General features: G+C 35.5%; 1 protein-coding gene across 5 annotated transcripts in view; it reads left to right on the top strand.

Moving 5' to 3' along the window:
- Positions 1-18,125, top strand: part of SYT14 (synaptotagmin 14) — a 70,674-nt gene that overhangs the window by 35,193 nt on the left and 17,356 nt on the right. For all 5 annotated transcript variants that reach the window (XM_018085084.3, XM_018085086.2, XM_018085085.2 and 2 more), the window contains 2 exons: positions 11,804-12,072; positions 14,058-14,507. In XM_018085084.3, the coding sequence (XP_017940573.2) occupies positions 11,804-12,072; positions 14,058-14,507 (719 nt within the window). The remainder of the gene's footprint in view (positions 1-11,803; positions 12,073-14,057; positions 14,508-18,125) is intronic.

Genomic DNA, 18,125 nt, shown 5'->3' with positions numbered 1-18,125 from the left:
CATATGCTTTTAATTAGTTACCAAAAATAGCTAGAATCAGAGATGATGCAATGAAACAATAATTCTTAGTATTAGAAATGAGCAACACTTGAAATCTGAAAGGCTTTTATCTTACCATCTTACAGGTATTCGGTCCATGAATACTAATAGGTTTGCAATGGTTTCTTAATCATGCTTAGGACATGAGAGTGCACTCTGATAAAAGCTAGAGCAAGTCTCATATGACTGTAAGTTTCCGAAGTTCCATAGTGATGTTAATTCTCCTGGCTGTGATGCAGCCTCTTATGAATAGCATAAGCAAAGCATTCTCTCCTGTTTTGCAAGTGCACTGCTGAAAAATGAATGTAATGTGTGCTTCTATGAAGGGATAATAAAAAATGGTTAAAAATACAGATTAATTTGAGATCAAAGATACAGTATTTTTCAGAGTAAGTCACTTTAATTAATTTAAAATAGGAAGGTAAGCAATGGGGAAAAGTGTGAAAACTTGAAAGAATGGTCTAGAATTGAATCCCGGAGAACAAAAATAGAACAATATATGAAGTACAAGGTATAGGATATTTGAATAATCATTTTAATAAAAATATTTTAATACAGTGAATAATTTCAAAGTTTTCTATTTGAACAGCAGTGTTTGTAAGGGATCCATCTTGTATTGCAGTGCAATTCTCCACATTATTTCCTCTGTTGCTATAGAAACTAATTCTAGTGCAGCTGTGATCGCTTATCAAAATTCTAATGTTTCAATACCCATTTCTTATTTTGAGTTATTTAAATAGCCTTGTCTTACTTTGAATCAAACTGCACATTTCATCACTGCTGAATTGTTGACTGGTCAAAATGTTAATGCAAAGTGACGGCAAATGCTGTGGGATTGTGATTTTTTTTCTTTTTCCTATCTAAGCTATCATACTTATTGTTAAAGTTTGAATAACAAGCAAATTAAGGCTCTTTCATTTGTTAAATTTTAAAGGTCAATATTTGTTGTCTAACATCAGCATTTTGTAATGCATATCACTTCCTCACTGTAATCTTAATTATATTTAATATTTCATAAACCTTAAATTTTTCCTTTAACTGATACTTGGCATTCAGGAGGGGGCGCATATGTATGTTTAAATATATGTCTCTCTGTGTGTGTAAACTATCGTTAGGATGCTTTTAATGTAAAAGTAAGTCTTGACATATTATTTTTATCACAGTAAAACTTTCAGTGTTACGACATTGTCTAAAACGAGTATACTACAGTAACATGTCACCAGTTAACAAAGTATTCTGAGTCTCTTTTGCTCCTTGTATTATTGTTCCTTTGGGACTGGATTTGGGGTTGTTTTTTTGGTGGTGGTAGCAGTGGGTTTGGGTTTCTGTGTAGTTTTTGGCTAGTTGGTGTTTGTGTTTGTTTCTAACAATGAAAGTACTGTGCTGGTAGATATATGTAATTAATGCAGGATGCAGCAATGTAACATTCTGATTGTGAACCATGTTAAACATCATTCTGCTGAATAGTTTTCAGTTGTAATGCTGAGATCTAAAAACTTTGCTGACACCAAATTACGAGGAAGGGTGTGATAGTAATTGGTCTGGAGACATATGTTGTATATTTTCTGCTGTTGTATCAAAGCTACTGAAATGTTCCTGTAGTACTTTTCAAGATAATCACTGACTTTCTAATGAGCGTACACTAATTTCATGTAGAGTGAAATAAATAATTTTCAATTTTGAAATTATCATACAAACATTTTGCAGCTGTAGCTGTCAGACTTTGATTACTAATTAACTGCTGCGCACCACCTTTAAGTCTCTTATTCAACAAGCAACATCAAACAGTAATTTCAAATTAGATATATAAATTTTTTGCTAGTATAAGAAAGATCTGTAAGAAATGAGTTTTGATGGAGATGCATGTTTTCACTCCGTCTCAATGGCTAGTAAGTTGGTGTTGTAAATACTTACAGTTACACCACCATGTTCATGGCAACACAATTTTCCAGATAGTGTTTTGGGAAGGTAAATGGGTTGAGAATGACTGATCCTTGATTGTTCAGCTCTGTTGTTTCTTTGGGTTGGTGACATGGAAGACCTGTTCCTATCCTGCTATTTGCTGAGGTCTGAAGCATCGTTCAGTAGACCTTTGTGCTCAATATGCAGCTTGGCCCCTCTTCTCTCATCCTCACAAACTCTTGCTTACCTCTTATGGCTGGTGCTATGCCTGAATGGAAGGATCTTTACCAACCAGACTCATATTCATCTAGTCCTGTCAAAATGCAGAAAATTCCCTATTTTGTGAATTGTATGACAACTATGGAAACACAGCAACATCACATGTTACATATAAGCCTAGTAAAGCAGCTCGTCTGTGACGGTGGGAGGTCTCGGAAGCGCCGCAAAAAAGTGCAAGAAATTTAGTTTTGAATAATTGTGTTTCTTTATACCTGGAGAAACTTGTTTGAGGCCTTGCTGGAGTGAGTGGAACAGACTGATGTGCTCCCCGCTGCTTAATCTGTGCCTTTTCTGTGAATTCTTAGCCCTCTTACTGGGTATGTGAAGCAAAGATACCTTGGTTTCAAAGCATCTCCATTTCCTATAATTTCACAGTGTCTATTTTACCTTTCTTTTTCTAGAGAGTTGGCCTCATAAGTGGCACTAGTGCCATTCCTAAGCATACTTTCTACAGGCTCTAATATGTAAAAGGTTTCAGAGTAGTTCTTGAGCATACATAGATAGTTTTCTTCTGCTGTTGACCTGTTAGGTACTCCTGCAAACTGAGATCATAGTAGATTTTTCTTCTGGGTTCTAGCTGCTTTTTATTTGATAAAGTTATGAGAGATGTTTAAAAAAAAAAAAATTCTGTTTTTTTCTGAAATCCTTTTTACAGAAATACTCTGATATACTGCAGGAAATACAGTCCATTTTACTACAGCAAGTCACTGAGCCAGTGTGTCAAAGAGAGAAGGGAAAAAAGTGCCTGAATAGATAAGAGAAATCAAGGTGCTTTGGAATCTTAGGATCTGAATAAATAATTACCACTGTCTCCCCTGTTAAAAGGAAAAATAATGATAAATCTAAAATATAAATGTAAAAATAAGTGCTTATTGTGGGAAATGTCTTGCTGCTCCTGGAATGTAACTAGCTGTGTCCTTTAGGTCGTGCAGATTTTCACCTACAAATATGGATATTCCCACCCATCAGACATCACTGATTTCTCTTTTATCTCTTTGCTCTGTTGACATTGCTTTTTTCTCAGATCTGAACCACTTTTTTGCATGTCATATGTTGTTTTATTTTCCCCATTCCTTCACCTTTCTTCCTCTGTCATTTTGCTTTGTTATTTTACCCGTTTGTAATTTTTCATTCCTGTTTGCATCATCTTTTTTATTTCTCTCTTTGCACCTTTTCTCATTTTCTGTACAGATCTATTACACTTCTCTCCCTTTATTTCTTTTCTTTGTTCATTTACCAACAACCTATCACTTTTTTTTTTTTCTGAATCTTTGCTCCTACTTTCTCCTTTTGCCTTTTCTCTTATTCCCTGTACTTTTTTCCTCATCCTTTCTCTTCTTTCTTTCCCACTACGAAGCTGATGATATTGGAAAATTCTGTGGGGGTATATCTCTTAAAAAGCTGGTGACTTGGAGATTTCCATCTTGTTGGTGTTATACATTTCAGGTGAACTTTAGATTAATAATAATTTAAAAAGCTTGAAGTAAAAATAAATAAAAATTTTAAAACAACCAACCAAACCAAAACCAAAACCACAAAAACAAATAGAATAAATGCCTAGAGTACTAGTCTTAAAATATTTGATTTCAATTCTACGCTTCACTGGAAACTTTCTGTGATTAGGAGCACTTCTGAGCTAGATTCACAGCAATCTATTACCTCTTTGTTTACCCTGTACTTTAGTTCTTCATCTGTAAAGTGCCAAACGTTAACTTCTACTATTATAGTACTACTATTGTCCACCATAATATATTAACAGCTGCAAGATAGCCAAATTGGGATCATATATGTATCTTAAGTGGATGGGCAGAAAATATAACTCATGCTCTACTGAAATGGTTCATGCAGAATTATTGTATTGCTGCACTCTCTCTAACAGAGCATCCTCTGCACACGAAATTGCTGTGAAAATAAGGCAAAGCAATCAAAACAAGCTTTGTGTTCCTATTCTAGAAGCAGGTCTTGATGGAAAATATCTTTCGTGGTTCGTTTTCCCCAGTTAGGATTAAGTAATAAATAGAAAGCTAGAATAGTAAGGAACTTTACAGATTTTTTTTTTTAAATTACAAAACAGATACTAAGGTGAAGCTGTTTTTAAGACACTACAAAGTTATAGCATTTGAACTTGCAGAAAGAATTCCCACTAAAGGGAGTAGTTGTATCTTATTTAAAATAAAAGTATGGAAAAAAGAGTGATGGAATTCTGATGGTTAAGGAACCCATGTAAGTGCTGTATATACTGCTGAATAGATCTGTTTGTATTGGCAAATGAATAATTATTGAGATCTTCAGGGGGCTTTCTGTACCACTTAGAAAACTTTAGGGTTTTTTTTTTTTTGTCAAATATAAAAATGAACATGCCTGAAATGAACCACAAAAACATTAGTATGTTAAAGAAAATTATACTCACAACACATTAATCTTGCTTTCTAATCACACTTTGTTTCCTCATTTGAGACCGAATAGAATGAGAGCAGGAACATTACAGGAATATTAGCTGTGTGTTACAGTTCTTTACTGGGAATTGATTTTAGACCTCTGTGGGATCTTTTTCACCTTTTCAGCACTTTATCCTGCTGCTCAGCTCCAGTGCTTAATACCGCAGCTGTAGTAGTATAAAACTGGACTGGATTTTGAGCTATAATTTAAAGTGGTAATTGCACTCAAATGAAGTATACCAATGACAGGAAAATATTTCTGAAGCCCACATCCAGCTGCTACCATCTAGGGGTACGAGGGGGATGCCAGTGTGCACACATTGGTGAGAAATGAGGATTCTCAGGGGCCTGAGATTGTTTACAGCGGGTGGAGTTTTCAAAGCTTTTAGCTGTAAAGCTCTGAATTTCCCTTAAGCATTTGTAAATGCTGGTGAAAAAGCCAAATTTGGGAGAAAATTCACAGAGATGATAAAAGGCATTTCCTTGTCACCAAGATACTCTTAAGATTTCAAAGCCGGTTGTCAATCACCCTCAGCAAGCAGGACTTCTAGTGTATTCTAAAAGAGAGAAGAAAAAATAAAAGGAAGATTCTATGAATTCATTCAACTTATCTTTTTAGAAGTGCTATTTTTCTTAAAATTTTGATAATTTGGAAGAAATGAACAGTGGACAGAGGTGCACAGAAACACCTGTTCGTTTAAGAGGTTAGCCAATGTAGTGATCTGAAAAGTAGTGCAAAGGAAAGTTAGCTGATTATAAAAGTAGTAAAAGTGAAACCGGCATCTAAATGGAACAGAAAATAAGTTTTTCTACCAGAATGAGCATACTTAGAACAAATGCTTTACCAAAGGAAGTATAATTATGGAAAAGAAGGCAATCAAATTCATAATTTCACTTCTTAAAGATTGCAAAGCTTTAAGAGCTGGATGTAGTATCAGAAAACAAGAGGTTCTGGAAAGCTTGATGCATTGATATTCACATCAATAAAAGATTGAAATATTGAACCGTTAGGTTTAAGCATTATTTTGGACAAGTGAAAATTATAAATCCAAAACCAGGTAGCAGAACTCCTTCCTATTGAAATTAATAGAAATACTGTATAAGGAATCAGAAAATGATACTTAAATTGAAAGCAAATTAATTCAATAGTTGCTAATATATAATTTTCATTGAAAGCCGACCAAAATATTTGGGAAGGAAACAAAAGAATGTCTTTGACAGCTGGCTCACTATAATGCTTTTAAGAATATATTTATAATTAAAATGTTATAAATTGGGCTAATTCGGGAAAGAGAAAGAATTTTTCACCAGTGCAGGGCTTTTCAATGTTGCTCTATAAAACAGACCATAAATTCTTACAAATAAGCAGTGCTCTAGTAAGTGCAGAAAAGAGCAAATTTCTTTTGTCTGGAAACAAAACCAACCGGTTCCGCAGGCTAAAGATGTAAACAGACACATTAAAAAAAACCCCAAACCAAAAACTATGCATGTTTCAGTAATTTCAGTCATTCTTAGACCTTTCCTGTGGAAGAAAATTGAAGCTTTAATGACTGAACACAAAGATAATTCTATATTTTTGGATTACTTTTATATAAAAAGCAAAAGAGAACATTTTTTTACATCAATGACTAGTAGCATTAGCCTTAGAGGGTGAGGAAAATGCAGTGCTAAGAACTTCACATGACATCAGATGTAAATGGCAGCAATGTTGCTTTGATTTCCACAGGTCAGCAATTAAGCTCATAGTGTCTGGAATTTTCTAAATATTAGGAAACAGAATTATCTTTTATTGAAAAAAAACCCACCCAACCAGAGATATGATTATTTTTTTTTGTTATCTGGTGATAACATCTGCCTAATGTAGAAGATAGTTCAGCTGTGAATAAAAGTCTAAAATGTGGCAAATGCAAAAGGAAATCTCATAAAGAATTTTTTTCTGTTGTCCATAATGACCCCATACCACTCTTATATTCCCCTTTTTTTTGCTAAGCAAGCCTCATGCCATAACTGTTTTGGAAGAGAAATAGAATAATGCCTAGATAATTTGTTATATTGTGAAATAATAAGGGGTTTGTCGTCACAAAGATGCATGTAAGCTTTTGATTTTAAAGGAAGGAGAGGCTTGAGGTTTTATTCAATATTTAATGTTTATATTTTATACTCCTCGTAATATGGGGTAATTCAGTCAACATAATATTTTTGGATGGTAGAAAAGTTCAAACATGAAAATTCCATTTGGACTGTCTGCTGCTTATCAGAAATCTCTAAGGGTATTTAATCATTCAGAATAAGAAAGGTTTCTTTAATTTTTAAACATGTATTTCATTTTATGTTTTATTTAAATTGTCTTAACATTTACATAGAACCCCTTGAAGGCTTGAAAACTTGAAATTTACGTTCAATTAAAAAAATAAATAATCATGTAGCATAGTGTATGTGGAGATATATTAGAGAAAGAAAAGGTACTGTTGGAATATGAAGATATTCTAAAAATTACAAAATCTGACTTGCCAAAATTACTAATTTATATAGTGCTTATTTGTTTTAAAGAAACTGGAAAACAGATTCCAAAAGAACTGTTGGGGTAACGTTGCCTCCCACATTAGTGGGAATTTTTAAAGAAGTAATATATATGAGAAAATCGAACTTGCAAAAATGTAGTTAATGACTGCTTATTAAACAAGGGAATTAAAGGCACAAGGATGATTTCTTTACCCATATGTTAAGAGATAGGTGTTCTTGGAATTACTCAGGAAATATGGGCTAAGGAGGGCTAAGTTTGTGCTGCTGCTGAGAACCTTTGGAAAATTATTAAGATAGCAAAGACTGAACACTAGAAACATGGAAAAGAAAGAACATGACCTGTTACGTGCCAAAATGTTGGGCAGCCTAGCATGGTCCACAAGAGACCAGGATAGAGATGAGAAGTGAGGAGCTTTGGAATTAGCAAGCTCAGACAGTAGCTGCAAACCGAAAGCATTTCTTCTGGTAAGCTTTTGCATCTCTAAACTTTGATTCCACACAGCAAAAAAGTTTGTGTATTTTCTCATAGCTATTGACTCATAGCTCATAGCTATTCCAGGAATACTCACTTTGGCCTAGGTTGTTGCTGTGTCAGTTTTTGCTGACAGTCTCTTGAGATTGATGGCAGGGTATGTGTTAGGTATGATGGCTTGCAGTATGTCCTGAAGGGACATACGGAAAGAGATTATCCTTCATTGTTTAACGAACAGTACTAAAAAGAAGATATTTATTTACTTTTGACTTAAATGTGCCAATGACAGTTTACATGCTGCAATTTCTGAGTGTACCAGCAAAATGCTAATCTGCTTGTGTTTCTCAGGTGTTTCACTTACAGTTCAGATTTGTTTAGCTATTAAGCAAGGCCTTTACTATTACCACTATATGAGTGTTTTTCCAGCCTGCTAAGGAAGGAAGAAAATTTTTATTAAAGCAACTAACCCTTTAAAAATTGATTATTCAAATCTGCCTATTGGCAACAATATGCTGAATTCTCAAGGTAGAATTTACCAAATCTTTGTTACTAAACAAATTTAGTTTCACTCATATTATGAGAATGCAAAGTCATTTCACATACTTTGGCTGGAAAGCTGGGTATGAGATCTTTCTTTCTATTTGTCTTTTCTCTGTTCTGGCATTTTCTGGTAGGAACCTCAAAACCCGATTTGGTTTCTTTGTGGTTGTATCTTTCTTCCACTTTTGGGATGTATGGTGGCTTGTTTTTCATCCTGTCTAGTGCAAACTGCTATGGTAATTTAATATTATTTATTTCATTGGGGGAATTGGCAAAAATTATTTTCTATCTGATTTGAGAGCGGAAAGTGTTTTTGGAAATGTGCAAAGAAACAATTCAACCATTAATTTTAGATTTTCAGTGTAACCATTTGCTTGTTAAGAGTAACTCTTTAGCAGATGTCATTAAGCACGCTCAGTGGTCTTTGAAGGGTGTTCTTTGGCTTTGTCACAGTACAAAAGTATGCACAAGTGTACCTGTGTTTTAAGTTTATGCCTTAAATGAAAGGTACAAGGTATGTTTTAGACAGGGGGTTGACAGGTAAATATGCAAACACTTCAGATCATGCTTTTCTTTCGGCTCCAAAAGTTTTCCTCCAGACAATCAGTGATAGGCCAGCAGGCACTAGCAGTGATTTTTTGTGTTAAACTTTGATGCATATGCAAAATTGTGTTGACAGATTGATTGTTGAAATTAGTTGCTCCTTCTGTGCAATTTTTAAGGAAAATACCCAGTATCAGATATTTCATGTTGCTGTATTCACTGGTATCATTTGTCATTGATATCATCAGTCATTAGAATATCCTAATGTAATTAAAATCTTCAGTATTTTTATATATATTATATACAGAGAGTTGTAACAAAAAATTCATTTTATTGCATCATTTACTATGGGAAGGGGGAAAATAATTTAAAATGAGACATTTTCATTTTAAAAATTAATTTGTAAACTTTGATATCTTTTTATGCAGATAAAGCTTTTGTTCAAAACCAGTTTGTGCCTGTTTAGACAGAGGTGTCCTTAGATTTTTAATCCCAGATCCTTGTTTTAAGAATGTATGTGCTATTTCAGTTTGATAGACTAAACTTTCAAAAATGTATTAGTTAAAACCTGCCCCAGGGCTTTAGCTTTTTCTGAGATTTTTGAATCACATCTGGTTAATAAGAATTTTCTTTTCTTCACTTCTTTTCTGCCTACATTAAAAGCACCTCTTTCTGTCACACAGCCTGTAGAGTTTTCCCATAGGGATATGTAATGGAGTTCATGAAAGTGAAAAAAGTGAGTCACACAGTCATTTATTTACTCATGTAAGACAATAATGGTGTTGATAGTTACCTGGACACACTTTCATATTGTTAGACTGTGCAAAAGCTAGGAGGTAAAAAGTCTTTGCAGAATTGACTTCAAGTGAAAAGAAAGATATCAAATTCAGGGCTGCATGGTGATTACTGTTTCATATAATGCTGTTTGTTGCCTTTTAGCAACAATGAGCAGAAATGTTACTCTGTCTTTGCTAGAATATTTAATTATATAAATTATGAGAAGGAAGCCCTGTTTTCATGGTATGGATAGGTATTATTATTGTATTATTATTAAAACACCAGTTTAGATTCTAATATTATGTCAACCTAGTTTCATGGGCAAAAGTTATCTGATATTCGTAGGTAAGATTTTGTGTTTATCTACTAGACAGATGACTGCAATTCAAGAATAGGATTCCCTGCTGGCTGTTTTGCTTTCCAACCCCATGGGATTGAAGTTTCAAGAGCTAGTGGCACTGGTCTAACTAAGAGCAGGAGCGCTGTAACAGCAATTTGGAATCACTCCGAATGGCAGGCTGACTCTGATGGGTTTATCAGAGAAGAGGAGGTTCCTGACAGTGGTTTCATCTCATTGGAGTGTTTTAATTACTCATTTCCCTTAGCTAAAGCTAAGAGGTGTTCTGTTAAGAGCCACTGAAATAGAGAAGAGCCCTGCATCCCCCATTATCTCTGAGGCCTGTATTTGTATGTGCAGTAGATATGCTCCATAATGAGCTGTCCTGTCCTTTCCCAGCAGTGCACATTGTCTCCCCTGTAGCCAGTGTGTCTGGGAGTGCTTGCCATGGGCAGTGTGCACCCAAACCATGGTGGTTTGGGCTTTACATCAAGTCTTAGATGCTATGAAGTGTTCCAGCATGCCACAGTCACATACAGCCCAGCCTTCCAAAGGAAAGGAGAGCTAAAGAGAGCCTTTTGCTTAAGACTCTTTGTTTCCTAGGAGAGCCGTGTGACTATGTTCTTGGCCTTTTCCATAAAGGTAACTCTTATGCATACTCAGTCTGTTTATATGATATGTTGAACAACTGGTGATTACCTCTGAAGGAGTTAAAAGGTTGGAGAATTTAGGACACAGTCAGGGCAATCCTGGATACAAAAATTTGATGATGAAACTAAAACGTACCACCTTTGTTATGTGGGAAAGATCAGTTTCTTTCTCAGATGAATCTGAAATCAAAGCTTACGTTATTCCAATGTTAATACTTTTGTTAACTTCCTTGTGTGGTAGATTTTTCTGTGAGCGAAAGTAGAATTTCTGACACCAGAAGACATTTTTGCTTTGAAATTTTTATGGAAAAGGTAATTCTATGTGTGAGGAGCATTGAAATATTCGTTAAAACCTCTACAGAAGATGTAAACAAAATGTGACACAGGTCATCACCTATCCTTGATGTTCCTTTTATTTCGGCTACTGCACACCTTGCTGTCTTTTCCCAATTCTGTTCAACTGTGTAATGCTGCATAGTAAAATATGAGATGAAAACTTGAAATGTAATTATTTTGAATTAGCTTTCTATATCTGTAGCCGTGTATCAGGTTTATTTTCTGAGGAGACGTATAACCACATTTCTATCTATCTATCTAGTGTGAGAAGCAAAGATGTCAGTATCAAGTATTCATCCCAAGCACAAGATTGCTCATGATCCTTTTTCCACTGTCTTTAGCCACTCGATCTAGTGTCTAACTTCCAGACCCTTTAGCTGTCCTTATCAAGTAATGAAGGATCTGAGACACTGCTTCACTTTTTAAATTCGCCAGTGAGCAGAGTTTACTTGTGTGAAAGGCTGCCTTTATTAGTACCTTATTTGTCTTCAGAGTTCAATTTGATATCTCCCTGGTGGGCAACTGCATGGGAGGTGATCAGTTTGATATTGTGGCTTTAGGGAGTGCATTTTGCTTCTGTAATTGGTCTACATTCCACCTGCACAGAATCTGACTTAAGATATCCAAAGGTTTTTGCAAGGTAAGCATCACTGAAGTCCAAGCCTAGAATTTTTGTCATGTCATATTTGTGCTATATTTATTTCTATATGGTTTACACAATCCATTCTGACTATACACTTAAAACTTTGCTTTTATCTAAATTTCTTTCATCTGAGATAATTCATTTCCATTTTTAACAAATTTTTTTTCTGTAGTGTTTGTCATCTGATTTGAAATGTAAAGTAAAAAAAAAGACATACATAGATTTTAAAAAACTCTTTCCAGACATTTAGACTTACATTTTCCACAAAACTGTTTCAACAGTAAGTAATCAGAAAGTAAGTAAAGAATTTTCACTTATTCTCAGCAAACTGCATACAGAGGATGAGAAGAACACCTCCGCTAGATGAACTGCAGCCGCCTCCATACCAGGATGACAGCGGTTCTCCTCATCTTTCCTGCACGCCTTCTGAAGTTGGAGACAGTAAATGTGAATATTCCCAGTGTAGCAACAGTCCAAGATGTTCATATAAGTGCCCAAGTGAGGGAAGCACGGGGCACGAAATAGAAAGCTTTCATAACAAGGGATATGAAGAGGATGTGCCAAGTGATAGCACAGCGGTTCTTAGTCCAGAGGTAAATGAAAACAGTTAAGTGTTCTGAAGTGCCATTCAGTGCAACTTTTTAGGGCTTTTTAATCTGAAGATCTGTGCAGTGTTATATGGACACTGATATTGCATCTCACTAATTTAAAAAAAAATATTTTGTTACAGTAGGATTTCAGATTGTTCAGATTACCGTAGTTATCTTTATGGCACCTTAACTTTGAAACAAGCTCCCAGTAAGTGTGAATTATTTTCAAACCAATCAGAAAACTTCTTCACACTATGAGAACTGTAGTCAAAATTCTTCCACAGAATTTTTCAAACAACCTAAATAAAAGTTTTGTAAATGCTTTTGAAACTGAACACCCTATAATGTAAAACAACTTTTATGAAAAAAAAACCAAACTATGAAGATTTTTCTTTTAATTGTTGATGTGATATAGTGGTTGGTCCACTTAATTTTCCTATTTTCTGCTATAACTGTGATGATATCTGTGTATTTTTTCTGTGAAGAAATCATCTTTTCTGACACATAAAGACATTGAAATGTCTTTAACAACCAGTTACTGCACTGATATTCATGGGTAAGTCTAATTAGTGATGTCATGTGCAGAAGAGGCTACTTTTGGTACAAATTTGTCTTTTGTTGCTACCTGAAGTATTGAAGTACATATTAGAGCTCAATCCTGATGTACCTAAGTAGACCTTTTGGTTAGTTGATGTTGCATACCTGGGGTGTTGGTACTAGATCTGGAAGGCCCAGCTGCAAGGTCCTCCAGTGGTGAGCTGTCTTTATGTATCTGATGATCAGCTGTGATCTGTATTAACTTTATTGCTCATGAAGATATGGTGTGTACATATAGTCCTTGAACCTGGATATACTGGAAGAAATCTAATCCTAGTTCTTCCCAGTGTGTCACTCCAGTTGTTAGTGTAAGCATACTCAATAAAAACTGAGAATGCTGCCAACTTTTTTTATAACCACTCAAAACTTGAAGAGTGAAGCTTTTGGAGGAATGAATTCCCCTAGCTATGTAGCAACCAGGTTAAAACAAGAATATTTTTTAATCCAAAAGGCTTTGTTGTGGCATCTATTCATTCATGTGAACAAGTGTATCTTTCATAATATGAAGATACATTTGAAATATATTTGTTTTACATACTTGGGATAACTTATTGCATGAGCAGTAGGTCGCTCTGTACTTGTAAATATTTTGTGTTTCAGTATCACTATCAAACTAACTGTTGTAAAAATATAGGAGATCAATATTTTGTTCAAAATTTGAAGCGACAATAAACAACCTGAATTTTAAGTTTAAACTACAGTTTTAGGACTGATGCAGTTTACAGAAAGTTCAGAAGGTGTGTTCAAAAGAGATGCATCTTGCACAGTTTCGCTAAAATTACCTGAATAAAGCCATGATAGTGACATCCCTGCCCATGGCAGGGGTTTGGAACTAGATGATCTTTAAGGTCCCTTCCAACCCAAGGTGTTCTGTGATTCTCTGATAATTTTTGGCATATTCATACAACTCTTGTGGACTGCAGCAGGAGCTACACATGCAAGTAGGTTTGTAATTCCTATCTTCTTTGCTGGTATCTCACTGTGCTCTCAGTCATTAGCCAGCTCTTCAAACACTGTAATATATTACCTTAAAAATGTGTGTATACTCACACTGAAATAAGGTAATTCTGTCTTTTAACATATGTATATACATTTTTACATGTGGGCACAGAAGAAGAGATCATCAGTACAGCCTAATTCAGTCTGAGCTCTGTCTGATTGGCTCCTGGCTTTTGGTGGTATCAGCCAGGTGAAGTCTTTTGATTTCTTCTTGTCTGCTAGTCAGCCCTCTCCTTGGGCTTTTGGTGTTTGATAACCTTGTTTATGAAATGAACAAAAGGATCATAGTGCCTTCATATTGTCTCAAGAAAGCTATGTAATTCCACACTAGATTTAATAATAGAATACAATAAATAAATAAATAAATGACTTTTCTTCTTCTTCTTCTTCAGGATATGTCAGCTCGAGGATCATCTTCACAGCTTCCTAAACCTTTTGATCCTGAGCCAGTAGCTAAATATGGCACACTGGATGTGACTTTTGACTATGACTCACAGGAACAGAAGCTTTTGGTGACAGTGACAGCTGTCACAGACATTCCCACATACAGCAGGACAGGTGGAAGCTCGTGGCAAGTACACCTAGTTCTTCTCCCTATAAAGAAGCAGAGAGCAAAAACCAGCATCCAGCGGGGACCATGCCCTGTCTTCACAGAGACATTCAAATTTAATCACGTTGAGTCTGAGATGATTGGGAATTATGCAGTTCGCTTTAGACTGTACAGCGTGCGTCGCATGAAAAAAGAGAGGATTGTGGGAGAAAAGATTTTTTACTTAACAAAATTGAATCTTCAAGGGAAGATGTCAGTGCCAGTGATACTGGAACCTTCTTACAGTCTGTCTGTGAGTATTAAATGAGGCAGAATAAGAATGCAGTGATATACAGTGTCCTGAATTCTGTAAGAATAGTGTGTATATTTATAGAGTCATCACATCCACTTGTTTTTTTTGAGCAGCCATAGCACTGTATTAGCACAACAATTATTTCCTGGAGCTTCTATAAGTACATTCACTCTCCACCTACAAAAGCTGCCCATATTTTTCCTTTTAATTACTTAGAAATTTCCAGTCTACAAATAGGGGTACAGTGGTGAATACATGTATAAATGCAAATATATATATATATATATACATATCTGTATATATGTGTGTATATATATATGTATATATGTTCCTTACTACCCTCAGCACTTGAATTTAAAAAGAAAAAAAAAAGAAGCCATACTAGCAAGTACCCTCCATCTGTTGCAATTAAGTCTTGCTTGCAATAGGTTATTTCGTTTCAAGAAAGAAAGATAAGAAAGAGGAATTTTGAGTATAAAGCCATTTTTAATAACTTCAGATTAAAATCTTGTAAATAATTCATTTCTGATTCAGTGTGAAGTGGAATAGTGAATAGTAGCTCAAAATGAAAAGGATTTTTTTCTGAAAAAACAACTACTTACCTGATGAACAAAATTTTTTGTCCCCCAAATAATTAAATATTTTTAATAAAGCAAAGCAACAGTAATTAAGGGTAAACATTAGGTATCACTTTCAATAAACACAGAAGATCACTAAATTGGCAGTGATTAGCATCTTCTTTTTAATTTTTGTAAGTATTTAAGTATGCATTTGTCCAGAAAGGGAGTGTTTGTCATGTTGTGGTCTGGGCTTCCTAGACTAGGAGTGCTTGAATACTTATTGTTTAAGAGCTGTATATGTGCTTAATTATGGGCTTTTTTGGGAAAAAGATGATACACTGTATGTATTTGGGGGGGGGTGTTAAAAAATCAATAAAAGAAAAGGAGGAGAAGAAGGGAAAGAAAGTATTTTTTCAGGTGAAACAATGCAATTAATTTCTTCTGTATTTTGAAAAAAACTTTGGTTCAATTGAAATGGCATTTCTGTTGAACATGAGTATTGCAAAAGACACTCAAAATGAAAGGCTGTTGTATTTAATGACTAAAAATATATTAATTAGTAAAAGCTGAGACTAAAACATGGACCTGATGGAGCATCAACTGACAATAGAACAGATTTTTTATGGTTCCTTAAGAAGTACAAATTAGTCTAATCTAAGAATGAAGGAAGTTGAACATGAGCCAGTAGTGTGCCCAGGTGGCCAAGAAGGCCAATGGATCCTGGCCTGGATCAGGAACAGTGTGGCCAGCAGGACCAGGGAAGTGATTCTTCCCCTGTACTCAGCACTGGTGAGGCCACACCTTGAGTGCTGTGTCCAGTTCTGGCCCTCAGTTCAGGAAAGGATTACATGGGAGGGTGCTTGGAGCAGGTCAGAAAAGAAAGCAAAAGCTGGGTGAAAGGGATTGAAGCAAAAGTCCTATGAGGAGAGGCTGAGGGAGCTGGGGCTGTTCAGCCTGGAGAAGAGGAGGCTCAGGGGAGACCTCATCACTCTCTACAACTCCGTGAAAGGAGGTTGTGGCCAGGTGGGCATCAGTCTTTTCTCCCAGGCAACCAGCAGTAGACAAGAGGGCACGATCTTAAGCTGTGCCAGGGGAGGTTTAGGTTGGATATTAGGAAGAAATTCTTTCCAGAGAGGGTAATCAGACATTGGAATGGGCTGCCCAGGGAAGTGGTGGATTCACCGTCCCTGGAGGTTTTTAAGATGAGACTGAATGTGGCATTTAGTGCCATGGTCTGGTAACCACGGTGGTGTTGGATCAGGGGTTGTACTTGATGATCTTGAAGGTCTTTTCCAACCCAGCTGATTCTATGATTCTGTGATTTTATGAAGTGGTTCACCTACCTAGTGCAAACTTTCCTAATCCAAAGTTTGCTTGTTTCACAGCTTGGAAAAAAACACCCTGTGAAACAAAACATTAAATATTCTAAATGTATTTGTTATGTTTGTGTGTGTTTTCAATAGGTTCTTGTATAAAATTTACCGAAGTCAGTGACAGAGGCCAATGAAGGAGCCAGGCCTGTGATTGATTAGTATATCCCATATGTGCGCTGGTTATTCTTCAATATTATTTTCTTGATTTTTTGTGACAGGGAGTGTTAAAACAAATTCCAGGAGGCATCAAAGATGATAAGGCTGTTATTTATTTTCTGTGATGGTAAGGCATGCCATGTCATCATTTTTCTCTCCTCAATTTTTGCGGTAAGGAACAGGAATAAGGAATATTGGTAGGAAGTTAAAGTATCTTCCAGAGTTTGTTGCTTTAACAAGATTTAAGCAGCCTCACCCCTTGCTGGAAAGGATCCTTCAGAGTCTTGATAGCTTGAATGAGGATCCATGGTTTTTTGGAGCTGTGTAAATAATTTTAAAGCTTTCAAAATTCATTCACATCTGACTTTACAGGTATTTTTCTCTTATCATTTATAGCCAGTATAATATTTTTCCAGTGAGCAGATTTACAGGATTTAACATAGAGTTGTTTTGCAAGAATGTTAAATTTCATTGTGTTCTTAGGATGTATGACTGGAAATGGGGAACATCCTTGGGTCACTTGACTTCAAGCCTTTGTTATTGGAAACAACCAGGTCATCTTGATCACAAAATTGTGAATTTTCATCTGAAAACATCAGGTTATTTCATTTCAGTTATTACCATTTGGTCTTATGCCAGCGTAAGTTCTTACCCTTCTCAGGTGTTTGCCTCTGGGTATATTTATACACACTGGTCGTATTCCTTTTTAACTGTCCTTTTGCTAAAATAAAACAACAATGTTTATGTTCAACTAATCATAAGTGTCAGGCAGGAGTTATTTAACGGGAGAAGGTTGTTTCAATTTGGATATATCCAGTTGCTCAAGGATATTTGTAATTTTAAAATCCATGATGAGGTACATTGTACATTCTGAATTAAATTTGCCTTGTTTAGTTGCAGAGTGTTTTGTTGCTGAGAAGTGTTTATATTTGACAGCTTTTTTTATGAAGATACTTCTTGGACAGATGACAGTTGTCCTATTTTTTTCACTGCTTCTCATTATATGGATTTTATATATTAAATATACCTTCTGTCACTGAAACTCCCTAATCCATTGAAACATCTATGCTAATCTCTTCTGCAGAAATGTATTTTATTTGCTTCCGTCTGTGCCTGATATTACAATAATGTATTTTATTAGCTAATCATCTGCCTTCTGATTGCGTAAGAACACTTTGTATCCTGTGAAGTTCAGGTTTTTTCCAGTGATGTCTTAAAGCTATACACGGGAGAATGTGGTTAAAGGTAGATCAGCAAGTTCAGTGCCTTCAGACATAGTGACACACTCACATGACTGGGGCCTGCAAGTCTCTGGTTATAGTTAAAATGTGAACCAGTGTATGTTGTGGTGGGAACGTGATACTGTTATGTTCCTTAAATAGGTTTCAAAGCTACACATGACTCCAAATTTACAAATATATTCACAAAATATCTTTTTCACCCAAGTTTTCACCCTGTTCATCATCTTCCTACGTTGTGTATGTCTTGCATTAGCAGCTATTATCCCCAGTCCTGTTGCCATTTAACAG

The sequence above is a fragment of the Manacus vitellinus genome, unplaced genomic scaffold, assembly GCF_001715985.3.
Source record: "Manacus vitellinus isolate BGI_N305 unplaced genomic scaffold, ASM171598v3 scaffold_8_pilon, whole genome shotgun sequence".
In the NCBI taxonomy this organism is placed as follows: Eukaryota; Metazoa; Chordata; class Aves; order Passeriformes; family Pipridae; genus Manacus; species Manacus vitellinus.
This window is presented reverse-complemented; position numbering and strand designations above follow the sequence as displayed.